General features: G+C 36.4%; 1 protein-coding gene across 1 annotated transcript in view; it reads right to left on the bottom strand.

Moving 5' to 3' along the window:
* LOC121731660 (cerebellar degeneration-related protein 2-like) overlaps positions 1 to 8,549 on the bottom strand; it is a 90,478-nt gene extending 81,929 nt beyond the window's left edge. Inside the window, exon 1 of the mRNA XM_042121217.1 lies at positions 7,768 to 8,549. Coding sequence (XP_041977151.1) covers positions 7,768 to 7,843 — 76 coding nt within the window. The 5' untranslated portion in view covers positions 7,844 to 8,549. The remainder of the gene's footprint in view (positions 1 to 7,767) is intronic.
* Positions 8,550 to 14,140: the final 5,591 nt, after the last annotated feature.

Here is a 14,140-nt window from a genome sequence, read left to right as displayed (position 1 = left end):
ATATCTAACAAGCTATTATAATACGTTATTATGATAATTTCAACTGCCTATATGGATTTAATGACACCTATAGATCGCATGTAGTATAAACTTATGTAGGTATAATGTTATGATTATAATATGAAAGAGCTCAGACTAGCAGGTCTTAGTTTTTTAACCATTTTAATAACTCAGACACAAAGACAGGTGACAGGCGCGCGCTGATGCTTTTTCTAAAATCACGCGCGTTGATTCTAGTATGAATTGGAAATAAAACAGAAAAAAAATTTACCTGCCAACGTAGTACTTATATGTCAGTGTCTGCCAATTGCCATACAATACTCGCCAATTAATTTATTCACTATATATTTTATGTGAAAGGCAATCAATAATATCGACCGCACAAACTGTGCATTTCCGCACATGGTGACTCTGTGACATAATTCACCGGATCTGAGGAATGCTAATCTAATCATATTATGTCACAAGTTGATTTGTTTGTTTTTGTTAAAATACACGTATAATCCGTACATTGATCTGTCGCTACTTATCTTTTTCTCTCGCCGAAATGTTGCAACAACACTCCTTTCAGTCTCACGAACCTTTTGACGCAAATCTTAACTTTATGCCGCACTTTAAAACTCTGGAATGAACTGTCGTCACCAACAGTAAGGCCAGCAACGCACCTGCAGCTTTTCTAATGTTGGGACTTGGGAGTGTCCATGGGCGACGGTGCTTGCTTTCCATCATGAGACCCGTTTGCTCCCTTTACCCTTATTTTATTTTATTTTTAAATTAGCAATGTGTAAAAGACAGACAAGTAGCAGAAGGCCAATATGCTAATTTCAACGAGATTTGTGTCCAAACTTTTTATAATAAAATGAAATATTATAACTTTGCTTTGAAACTACTAATCCATACATACATACATACATATAAATAAAATTGGAGTGTCTGTTTGTAATATTGAAAGAACCGTTTTTTACTAGATGCATATGAATGTATATAAGGTACATACACCAATATAACATTTTTTACAATATTTGCCTGTATGTCTGTCTGTCTGTTTGTTCCGGCTAATCTCTGAAATGGCTGAAGCGATTTTGACGGGACTTTTTTTGGCACATAGCTGATGTAGTAAGGCATAACTTAGGCTACTTTTTAACCGACTTCCGAAAAGGAGGAGGATATATTTCAGTTTTTTTTTTTATATTGGTTCGTGGACAACTCCGTCGTTTGTAGACCGATTTCCAAAATTCTTTTGTTGTTGTATGAGATGTAGTCCGAATTTGGTAACATGATCACAAAAGTGGTGATCTGATGATGCAATCCATGAGAAATCGACAGGACTCCTTAAAATTTATATGGAAACATATAGTGATTTTACGTTTTTTTTAAGTATTTTAAGCTGGTAGTTTAACCAAAAAATAAGAATTTGCGCCGAAGTACACCCTGGTTCCGAAGATACTGTAGAGAACTCTTGTACTCGTATCCTTATAGATAAATGTTCGGTTTTTTTTTTTTTTTGAACTGGTCTGGTTAAGACCATGGTAGTTTAATCGTGGCTATAACTAGTCTGTTGCTAGTTGGTTTGGAAAATGTTCGGTAATTTTGGCGTTGTTTCAACAACTAAAAGCATATTATTATGTCAATGTGTCAATAATACTAATCATCATCATCGCTATAATCATGCCATGAATCATCACATTATTATCAAAAATCTTGCCTTTGATTATATTATTGTTCCACCGTTTGTTGACTGATTTTCAAAACTCTTTTGTTGCTATTTAGTGTTTACTGTCTATAGAGGTACAATAACCCGAATTTGGTACAATGATTACGAAAGTGGTGCTCTGATACTGCAATTCGTGAGATATAGAGAGAACTCCTGTATATTTTTTGGGACACACATAGACGCGTCAACTATTTCTGCATTCAATCTTCATAATTTTTTACTCCGTAGCATCTAACTTTAGCGCAATTTCTATGTACAATTTACCGCTTTTTTTGTAGATCTAGATTAAATGAACTAAAAAGTATTAAATAATTCATATTCGATACTCAGTATTTCTGTTCTCAGTCTTCATTATTTTGAAGTCGGTACCAACTACCGACTAACCTAATCACCAGTTCCATGACAAAATATAACTTTTTTTATGAAATAAGGGCGCAAACGAACAAACGGGTCACCTGATGGAAAGCAACTTCCGTCGCCCATGGACACTCGCAGCATCAGAAGAGCTGCAGGTGCGTTGCCGGCCTTTTAAGAGGGAATAGGGTAATAGGGGAGGGTAAGGAAGGGAATAGGGGAGAGTAGGGAAGGGAATAGGGTAGGGGATTGGGCCTCCGGTAAACTCACTCACTCGGCGAAACACAGCGCAAGCACTGTTTCACGCCGGTTTTCTGTGAGAACGTGGTATTTCTCCGGTCGAGCCGGCCCATTCGTGCCGAAGCATGGCTCTCCCACGTATAAACTGCAAGTTATATGACTGGTACCGACTTCAAATTATGAAGATTGAGAACAGAAATACTAAGTACCTACAGAATATGAATTATGAATAACTTTATAGTTCATTTAAGAAAATTACTTTTGTCCTTACCTTGAAAATCGGTTTCAATTTTTGTTTAAAAATAATAATTTTACTCTTATTCGTTATCCTTAAGATTTTCTATACAGTATTGGCGTTACTATTTGGGTAAGGAAGGGGAAAATGTCTCTCTTTTTTATTTTCTTTTTTTATCACATTTTGCTGACGCGGACGAAGTCGCGGGCAACGGCTAGTGGTAGTATAAGTATCTATGCTAGTACAACTTGCTAAATACCAAGAAATAAGATCAGCAAATGTTGGTAATCAACTTTTGACATTGACATTAATTGACGTATGTATGTGTGAATGTGTTTTTATAGGCTTATTGTACAACGACAGTGTTCCATTTTCTATGCCCTGCATTTTCCCTGGTTCTGCGGATTCCAGACACCATAGCTTTAGAATTTAGATTGTGGATAAGTGAACAATTAGAGTTCGGCCGGCACTTCTCACGGCGGTAATTGTTATCTGTCCGTCTGTCACACGCGACCACCTGTACCGGAGTACAAGTATACTTATTAGTTAGTGATTGTAAAAACATGCTATCTTACTTTGTATCTGTATGATAATATACAATTTATGTTTAGTAATAACTACTGAGCTAGTTCACTATACCTATAGTTAGTTTAACTGGGCTAAATGAGGTTTACCGTAGGTATATCGATAAACACTTGTAGGCTATTAAGGATATTTGAGGGCTTTTTGGCATTTATGAATATTCATGGTCCAATGTCAGGTATGATGGTAACTGGTATATACATATATTTGTTACATACCACCTAACACTGCAATGCTCGTACGATGAAGGAAAGCGAAAAGAGGGAACTGCCTCTAGAAGTATCATTTGACCAGAAATCTAGGATACCAAAGCACTGTATTTTATAAATAGGAAACTAAAAACTTTGCTTAAGTCCAGCGAAAACTTTGCAAAATATAAATATTTACAACTATACATAACATTACGGAGATTTTATAAAACAAACAAATCGGAAACCTGTTCATTTCATTGACAACATTCGTAAGAAGCTCAACCGGCTCCTACTAATTAACAAACATTTGTTAACGATCAATAAGGAACTTTCTTTTATTAAAATAAACACCACCCTTTGCTTTACATAAACAAAATGGAGAAATTTTGCACAAATTTAAATTGTATGAATTTGCAACGCTAATTTAAAATAGATCCATATAATTTATTAGACAGTTAAATTATATTAGGTATCTACCTACCGCTAGCCGATAGAATGTGCAAATGTAGGTTAGTTGTAGATACTAGTAGTACTTAGTAGAGCAAAAATGTGTAAATAGTTACTAAGTAGTCGTCAAGTAGTAGCTACTTTAGTATTATACAATTTGTAGAAGAAAAGTTTCATGTTACGAAAACTACTCGGCCTAGACTCGAGTATTGTTAAACTCGAGTCTAGACCGAGTAATTTTCGTAACATAGTATCATTGTACGTACTATTAGGTATTTATATCATGCTAAATACCCAGTATTTGTACAAATAGGAGATCATTATCATTCATAAAATCACCACTACCAAAAGTTGAAAGTGCTAACTTATAATTACAAAAAATCATAAAGAGCGTAGTGTTACTACCACCATATTTTATTATAATATAGCATAGAAGAATACCCTCATTAGAGCATATAAAATCATGATCAATAAGCTTAAATTATTAAGGCAACAATATTGAAGCCGTACAGTCTCTGCAGGTGGCGAACGGCGCGTTCTGGGGGCGAGGCGCGCGCGCGTCGATGTCTACTGGCCCGCGGCTGGGTCAAGCCCGCATTATACACTATCATCACTCTATACATTTTATAATATTTTTTTTTTCAAGAAGGCAGGTCGCTGTAGCCCTGACGTCACTGCGACCCATAGGGATCTATTGTGACTCCTTCGCACTAGAGTTCCGTCCCCAACCCAATGCTGCTCATAAATTGAACGATGTGGTTGGGGTTGGTGCCACGAATTTCCTCATTAATGTAATTATTATACAGTAGGTACTAATATTGTGGTACTGGTTAAAGCTCAAACCAAATTTGTAGAGATAAGTTTAGTGCGTGATTCTGCATTGTTCTGCTAACTAAAGATATCTAAAATTTCGGCGAAAAGCGACGGCAAAAAATCGGGCAGTATTATGACGATGGTCTCTAGTATTTTAGTATTTTGGCCTTAATATGTTGCTAATTGGATAAACCTGTGTAATAAGGCTACTAGATTATGTTACAACATATTTTTGGGGATTATGATAACAAATTTACTAAGTAGGAGCGGTCTTACAGTGTTAGTCGTTTACCAACACAGGGAAGGGCTATGTTTCCGATGCACATGTTTTGGGAATTAGGCTGCGTTTCCACCAGAGACGTGTTGCGAGGAATATGTTTTTAAGATCCAATAGCATCGCCGCGCTGAGCGATGTCATGGCAAGCTCACGTCAATGAAGCGATTCTATTGGTTCTCAAACTCACACATTCCTCGCAACACATCTCTGGTGGAAACGCAGCCTTAAGGGTAATAAATTTTCAGTCACAAATAATTAGACGTGGGAGAGCCATGCTTCGGCACGAAGGGGCCGGCTTGACCGGAGAAATACCACGGGATCACAGAAAACTGGCGTGAAACAGCGCTTGCGCTGTGTTTCGCCGAGTGAGTAAGTTTACCGGAGGCCCAATCCCATACCCTTTTCCCTTCCCTACCCTCCCCTATTTCCTTCCCTACCCTCTCCTATTCCCTTCCTTACCCTCCTCTATTACCATCCCTTTTAAAAGGCTGGCAACGCACCTAAAGCTCTTCTGATGCTGCGAGTGTCCATGGGCGACTGAAGTTGCTTTCCATCAGGTGACCCATTTGCTTGTTTGCCCCCTTATTTCATTAAAAAAAATTAAGAGAGTGTTAAGACACAAATAATAAGAAAACTTTAAAAGTGAAATATTCAAGAGAAACCGTAATTGGTAATTGTCTTGGCCTACCCGATCTATTCCATTTACAGAAAAACTCTAGACAAACGACATAGCCCGTTGCATACACTGCAACGTTTTTGTCATGAAGTCTGTATAACCACATGGTTACTGGTTAATGGTTATCTCAGCCCAATTGTCCTACATACGGACAGTTCTTTAGCAGGACCTTATGCGAAAGATATAAGGACCACTCAAAGGAACGCCGAGGTAAAATAATTTTAACGGAGTGTACAGCTAGACTTGTGTTATAATTGAAATTCCTCTGAGAGTTTACAAATTCTTAAGAAGATAATAGTTTACAGTAACATAATATCAGAGTTTGTGACATAGAAAAAATGTATATTTAGATTTATCATAACATAATATTAAGTCATAACGCATCTGTGTAGTTTTAAAATATTTATATTAAATTTGAAATGAGCAGTTTCAGATTTTGTTAAAATTTTACGATAAAGAAGGAAAATCTGTTTCTACAAAATGTAGTGAAGTAACAAATGAGTAAACGGGCCCTGAGAAAGGACATAATATTGCGGTATATAATAGACTAATGTATGGTTTGCTTTTTGCGTGTAATTTCAAAATCTTTAAACAATGATTTAATACAAGATTTTGCCGCTAAAATACCTTTTGTATGACACTTTACTATGTACCTATACTAAGCTTCTAAGTCCGGGATCACAATCTTTTTGTCATCTACCGCCTACGTACAGGAAAAGGCGTGGGTCATAACTATTATTACATTACCAATTACCATACACATGCTGTACTAAATAATATTACATACTACAAGTCGTGTGCAACACCGCCCGAGTTACACTATCCTGCGGTAATCGTTCATTTTCCTAAGATAAAAAGTATTATATCCTTTGCCATGGTCTAATCTATGTCTAAGCCAAATTTCACCAAAATCGGCCAGGTAGTTTTGGAACCCATTCGATGCAAACAAACAAACTTTTCTTCTTTGTAATTGAAGACGTGAGTGGATGAACACGATAACTAACATTTTGTGACATACCGCATACGGACATTTACTCATTTCTCCCTTAAAAATTTAACAAACCTTTAAACATATTTACTTCATCACCTGGATAACATATTAGCTGATATTCTAAGATAAATTATAGACTTCGTCACATAATATCAACATAGTCATGGTATGCGTGTTTATGTTTAATATCCTGTGTTAATTGTTTTGCCTTAACACGATAAACCAAGAATTCCTTGAAGGACGTCATTGTTTGGTTTTATGTAGTAAAAGTTGGATAATAGTTTAAGATATAACTTAGATAATAATAGTGGTTGTAACATCCTTTAACATTAATTTGTAGTAATAGCTTTCTAACAGAATGCGATTTTGTAATATTTCCTGTCGCTGCTTCCTCCCTGAATTCAGATTCCTAATTTTTCCATGTGGGTATTGTGATATATAACTCATAACATTTTTTTTTTCTATGATAAGAATATTGTTTGTTTTTGGCAAATCTTATTTCCCCATTATTGTATCTATTAAAATTTAACGTGTGTTAAATGTAACAGTTATTTAAATGTGTTTGCCTTGTTGAAATATTTGCAACGATTAGGCTAAGTTTTAACTTTAAATACTTACCAACAAAAATCCCTGCCATTTTTTTTTAACTTTAATGGAAATTTTAACAAAATATAACAGTCTAATGCAGCCCGATCATCTGATGGGAAAACTCAATTTATATTTTTATGACTGCTACCCAAATGCTCATATAACTTTTAGTGCTTTTATTTTAACCCTGAACCGTTTAAGTAACAGTTTGTGAGCGCAATTGATGCGTTAGTTTCATAATGTCATATTTATGAGAATTAAGTCTGTCTTTTGAAATTTTATATTTCCTACATTGCATGCTCAAGGTTAGTTTTTAATTCCTAATTAAATATATATAAATACACATGACTGCAGGCCGGAATTTTGATCAATTATTCATTTTAAATTAGAGAAAAACAGCACGCGATGACTAATTATAAGGTAGGTTGACAAATTGCAGTTTTTCCATTACAGAAACACAGTTTAACTGAAAAATTCTCGTTGAAAAGAGGGTATTTCACACTCTTTAGAATTTAGAAGAATACGAATCCTATTGAATGCGACCTATTCCTGTTATTTACTCTGTCTACAATCTACCTGTCCTCCTAACGCTTGAATATTTAGATAAGGTACCACAAAAAATACCAACAAATTTTTGCCATAAAAATGTTTCCACTGACCTGAGGGCGTCCAGCATTCGGGGCACTCCTGGCAGAGGGAAGACCAGTCAAACGCGAGGTCTTCGAAGCTGGCCATGGTCACATCACAGCACAACACTACACTACACAGCGGCGCAGCGGCCGGCGGAGCACTGAGTCCGCGTCCACGAACAGGTTCCGAGCATTCACTCAGGGCTGCCAGACGCGAGAAATTGTCCTCCTGTGTGTGATGTGTCCACTAGTTGTGAAGCTAACAGAGTAAGGTAGTGAAGAAAGCTTCGAGTATTAAAGCGATACAAGGCGAAGCAAAGTTCTCATCTAGTTTCACAAGTGGCAGTATAAAATACTGTAAAACCATTAGTAGTCGACTTTTGGCCTTCGCATCGTAAGCAGTTTGAATCTAGCTTTTAAGATGCTAAATAGGTGATTGCAAGAAGTCTGCCAAAGTAACCACGAAAGAGATGTACTACTCAAAACCGTACTGTGAAACTTCGGCTTTCTTCACAATTGACAAAGCTTACATTCCCAATCGAATACTTCGCACGAATCATTGCATTTTTAACAGTTTAACGTATAGAATGTCTCTTTTGGCAGCCCTACGCGTTCTTTCGTTTTCGATGAACCGTTAACGAACTTCTCTTAGGTGTGTCCTATCTTCACGTAATGTTTCCGTTCACAACAAGCGATCTTCTGATTTCGTTGATTAGTTTTTAATTACAAATTGTAATCGTTTCCTTAAAGATGGATTCACCGAGAGTAATTTTTATGATTACTAGAACTAACGTAACTATTTCCGTACGCACTAATGACTAGACTGATATAAAACTACTAGGTACCCACTATTTTGAATACAAAAAGTTTGAGGTACCTTTGTAATCATAATGTAAAAGTACCGACATAATACTAAAGCTGTATAATTACATACCTAACATAGGAAATATAGGATTATTTGATTGCACTACATTATCTTAAAAATTAAAAAAATATTTTACTGCTTTTACAAAGACTAAGATTTTTTCCGAGTGACAAAATTAACTCAAATTTTTCTTAATTTTAAAAATATTAATTTCTTTAATATTTTTATATTCCACTATGTTTACGAGCGTTTATGTAAGTCATCGACATAAACAAATATAAATTATTGTAAGTCTCTAAAACAGTCAACTCACAATTTCCTGGTTAGTTAGTACGAAATTCACGATGAAGTTGTAACTTGTATGTTTGTCTGAAATAAATCAAGCGCATTTACTATAAACTACGCGACATAGAAAGCCTCAACAAATAATCTCCATTTATAAGCTGGTGGCTACGGGCTCATAACCCGGAAGTCTACTCGTATAACTTGAAAGAAACCTTTTCCGCAATTAGCTGAGGCCTGAGTACCCTGCTCTGCAGCGCCTCCGTGGTCCAGTGGTTTAGAGCGGAGATCGTACTCGGAGGCCATGGGTTCGATTCCCGCATTGGAAAAATGTTGTTTCTAAGTTTGGCCCTCAACGCAGGCTGATTACCTGATTGTTTGACAAGAAATATGTTTCACGCGTCGGATGGGCAATGGGCATGTAAAAAGTCGTAATTTCTGTCACCCTAACAAAAAAGTGACTTAAATAATATTTATCTTAAAATATTAAGTATAAGAAATGTTTACAGCCAAACAAAGAACCTCCTATTTTTAAGTCAGTTAAAACTTAAAAACATTAGGTTGGGTTGCACCAGAGGCGTGGTTAAAGTTAAAGTTATGGATATAGTTAAGGCAAATTTTACTTTAACCTTAACTTTGACCGGAGAAATTGACAGATGACAGCTAGTCCAACAAGGTTATAAATAAAAGTGGGCGGGGGCGCTGCTGGTAAAGGAGAACTGTCAAAAATGGCGTTTTTGTATGATGACAGCGTTAGTTCCTTTTTTCGCCACGTGCATTCAAAACCTTGTCGAGCTCTATGGTTATGGTTAAATATGGCATCTTGATGGCGTCCATTTTTAACTTTAACCAAAGATTTGACGTTTTGCATCGTAGACTGTTTAGGTACCCCTAACAGCTGTTGATCAATTGGTGCCACAGGTGATGTGTCAATGTAGCCCGCTGTAAGATCCAGCGACTGCCAGACTATCGTCTTTTTATAACTCTGAAAGTTTGACTGTAGGTATATGACTCCTATTAGAGGTAACAACGACCAACAACTAAGGAGTTTCGGTCGCGGTTACTCTAGGAGGTACCAGTTCCGACGCCCTACGTAACCTTCGATGAAATGTAAAGCTCAACTATTGATAGACCTTCAGAACTGGAACTCCTTAAGTAACCGCGACCGAAAATCCATAGTTGCCGGTCGTTCTTATGCCTCTATAGGGTTTTACAAGCAAACTTTTATAAAATGAATAATGTTAAGCTTTTATAAAATGAATAATGTCTGACTATCGATATCGTTGGCTCTTGGGCTACAACGATGAGTCGCAGCTTTATTGGGTAACCTTGTCCTTTTATTTGATGAGTGCAATAGGTTAACAAATTTCTTTATATCGCATCTTCAAGACTAATTACTGCGTAATGCTTAGCTTTACTTTTGTGTAGTTACGACTTACGATTAAAGAAATTGCATGCCAGAATGATCAAAAATATTTACAGCCTCATTACACAAAATATTAACAATACAACAATATCACTGCCGAGGGGCGAGGAACATAATATAATATACCGTAATAGAATATTTTTCGTTTAGGTTTGATTTTTATATATCAAGGGCTATGCCAGTATATGATAGTAGGTGATTAGTAAGAGAAGAGGGAGTATTTACTTTTTATATCTTCTGCGCACACACTGAGGCACTATAAAAATTACTGCTTCGCTGGTCTAATGTATGATGGTATCAGCCATATAATGGCTAGAAACCGTGTGGGAGATACTTGTCACTTTTCAAAATCAGTAGTAAGTATAGTTCCTAAGTCCAAGCGGCAAATCGAGGCACAAAACACTTTGTATAAAATTCTACAGAATTAATTTAGGGGCGTACAGTATAATATAGATAATATGTATGATGATTGATGAATAATCGTTTTGCTCGTTACCTTGTTATTCAATTAACCTAATTGTTTGAGGTTAATAAACATTTCTCTCGTGTAAGACATTAGGCGCACTTGAGTAACAATAGGTAATCGAATTAAAGAGGCATACGTAATATAAGCGAAAGTCCCATACAGCACGCCTCCTAAAATTATTTCAAGTACCGCTACAGCTTCCAGGTCCCACAGGCCACAGACAACACCGTATAGACAGAAAAAAATACCAGGATTAAAAAAAATAACGTCTCACCGGGATTCCAACCCGACTACCGACTATGCCACACTATGTTATCCAATATCCATACTTATATTATAAATGCCAAAGTACACACTTTGTTGTATCTCAAGAATCGCTATGTGGCTATAGCTAGACTTCTGAAATTTTCACAGATTGTGTATATCTGTTGCCGCTATAACAACAAATACTGAAAACAAAATAAAATTAATATTTAAGGGGGGCCTCCCATACAACAAAGTGTTTTTTTCGGCATTTTTCGCTCTTTATCAATAATGGCAAGAGGTAAGGTAATTTTTCACACATTCTTTTGTTATATGTGTACTTTAATATTTAATAATAATATTAAAATAAAATAAAAATTTAAGTGGGGCTCCCATACAAAAAACACAATTTTTAGCCTATTTTTGCTCTGTATCGGTACGGAACCCTTCGTGCGCGAGTCCGACTCGCACTTGGCGAATTTTATTATCTCTTCACGTCCAAACTGCTGAACCGATTGCTGTTTGGTATGAAGATTGAGTCCCGGAAAAGAATATTTATCTAGGAAAAATGAATGGATTGGCGTCGCGTTAAGTAAATTAAGTATATTTACAGAATAATTATTATCTTCATTGAACATTTTACGCTATGAACAAGTGCAGTTATTGTAATGTAATGCATCTCGCAGTTCTCGGGATATGCTTCATTCTTCCGTTACTTTATAATATTAGCGGTAACGGTCGCCTTGGAAGTTGCAGCATAATGATGATGAATCTTTACGTTACTTATTAACCTCAAATAAAATAAAACTAAATCTATACTAGTATCCATTAGGAAGAGGTAAATACGAGTTTGTGAATGCAAAAAATATTTCACCCACTTTTTAATTTTTTTTTTAACTTTTCAGCCAACACTAAAAATTTGACTCTACATTGAATACATATTGAGAAATACAAACAAGCAAGTTGGAACTTGGATCTTTAGTAGTTAAGAAAACAATAGCTCTAAACACTTCTAAGCACGAAATTTTTGTATTAAAAAAATCACAGTAATTTTCTTTAATCCACCTAATAATTTCAAGTTATTAAAATAATGAGGATCTTTCGAAAGCGATAAGTAAATAATAAGTTTAGGTCAATAATAATGAAGAAGACAAAAGCTACTCGTTAAGTGCACGATATAAACAAACATTTCGTACGTCTACGGTGTACGTACCTAATCACAAAAGGACCTATACGAGATAGTTACTAGATACTAAATCGTATAAAAATATAAATCCTGATGTTGGCGACGCGACCGCCACCGTACTGCACCTTGCCACATTTTAGAAATGTAAAAAAAAGAAAGGTTATTAGTCTATGTTTCTCAGGAAAAGGAAATTATGTTTTTGTCAAAGGCGAAGCGACGACGCCTCGAAATTCAACTGTTTTTTCATTGTATATAAAAGAGAATTGTCGGCGGATAATTTTAGTCTATTTTAGTTTTTTCTGTATGTATACAGGGTGCAATTTAACCTTCCTGCCAAATTTGGTTATATTGATCCTTGTCAAAAATAAAAATACACGTATTTCTTCTTTTATAATCACTCACTACTAAAATTTTGAGAAATAGCCTCCGAAAGTTATCCTACCAAACACCACAAAATATGGACACATGCGCGGCCCGGCCCCACCCCGCCCTTTCATTGACATTCTTGCAGTGACGGATTAAAACTAAGATGCCCTAAGCAATCCATGCCTGTCCGTCCCTATCCGTATCTCAACTAGAATCGGTCTTTGAACCATTACTCTTCTGGTGACCCCTCAGACGTGATGCCCTAGGCAATTACTTAATTTGATTAAGGGCTAATCCGTCACTGCATTCTTGTTATTATCATAAGTTGCGAATTTTCCCACAGAATAGATAATAATACAAGTACTTCATACTTTAACGAACTTAAGACCGTCAGGTATGTTTAGAATAAAATTAATTGATACACATCAAAAGAATCGAAAATTACAACTTTTTAATTACGAAAAATAAGCACTTTAGAAATTTATAATAAATCTAAACCACATCCTTTGCATTTGGGCGTATTTAAAAATTCAATTAACTTATGTACACAGTACAACTAATTAAAAAATAAAAATCAAAACAACCCACCTCTAAATCTTATTTACTTCCATCTTGTCTACACTTAGCATAGTTCAAACGAGTTCAAACTGCAATCCGTTTTGCTCTAAGCAAAGTCTAGCGCGTTTTGCACATTGTCTTTAAAAGTTTGTTACTTTAAAAGTTTGTTAAGCACAACTTTGTCACTTTTAACCTCGTCAGAGGCATGTCTTCGAGGCTGGCTAGGCGTGTGCAGTTGTTGCGAAGTGCGAACTGTCCATAATCCGAGTCTTTGATTGTCTCGCGATTCAGATTCAGGGTACAGCTGCTGCATTCGAGAATCATCAATCGGCTGTTACGAAGACGAGGAACGCTTTATTGCTCGTGCAGTCTCTGGGTTCCGCGTAAACTCCACCTATGCCTCCACATTTCATAACACTCGATCGTGGTTAGGGACATCATACATTGTAACAGACACTAATTAAAGCGCGGGGGCCGGGGGCGCCGTGACAAACAAAATAATTACGTGTTAGCTATACAACTACGCGCGTGGTACTAACCGCCGCCTCCCACCCCGCGCGTCACCCCCGCTTTACCCCTACGCATAACCGGTCTCGACTGGATATCCGTGCGGCGCGATGTACTAGCTCGGTCGCAATTATTATTAACTTATGAAGTGACCATTGTGCATCGATTTTTTTTTGGGATAAAATGTTATTGTAAAAAAATTAACACCCTATTTTTTTGGTTTAATGGACTCACCTAATGATACCTAAGCCCCAAAAAAAATTTGGCAGGTAGGTTTAATTGCACCCTGTATGTGTTCTTCCGTTAATATACTGTGACAGTTTAACTCGTACATCTAGAATTTTATTCTAAATTCCTCCTCCCGTAGCCTACACCTGATATTCTGTGGCAAAAGTCGCTGCAATGTTTTCACGCTAGACGGCACCACTAGCATAAGTTTTTTCGGTGTTTGACAACGTTTCTGTCAATATTCTGATATGACGTGTTCAACATCAAACATGACGG

Source organism: Aricia agestis, chromosome 11 (genome assembly GCF_905147365.1).
Source record: "Aricia agestis chromosome 11, ilAriAges1.1, whole genome shotgun sequence".
NCBI lineage: Eukaryota > Metazoa > Arthropoda > Insecta > Lepidoptera > Lycaenidae > Aricia > Aricia agestis.
The sequence above is the reverse complement of the archived record's forward strand: the minus strand, read 5'-3'. Positions and strand labels throughout refer to the sequence as shown.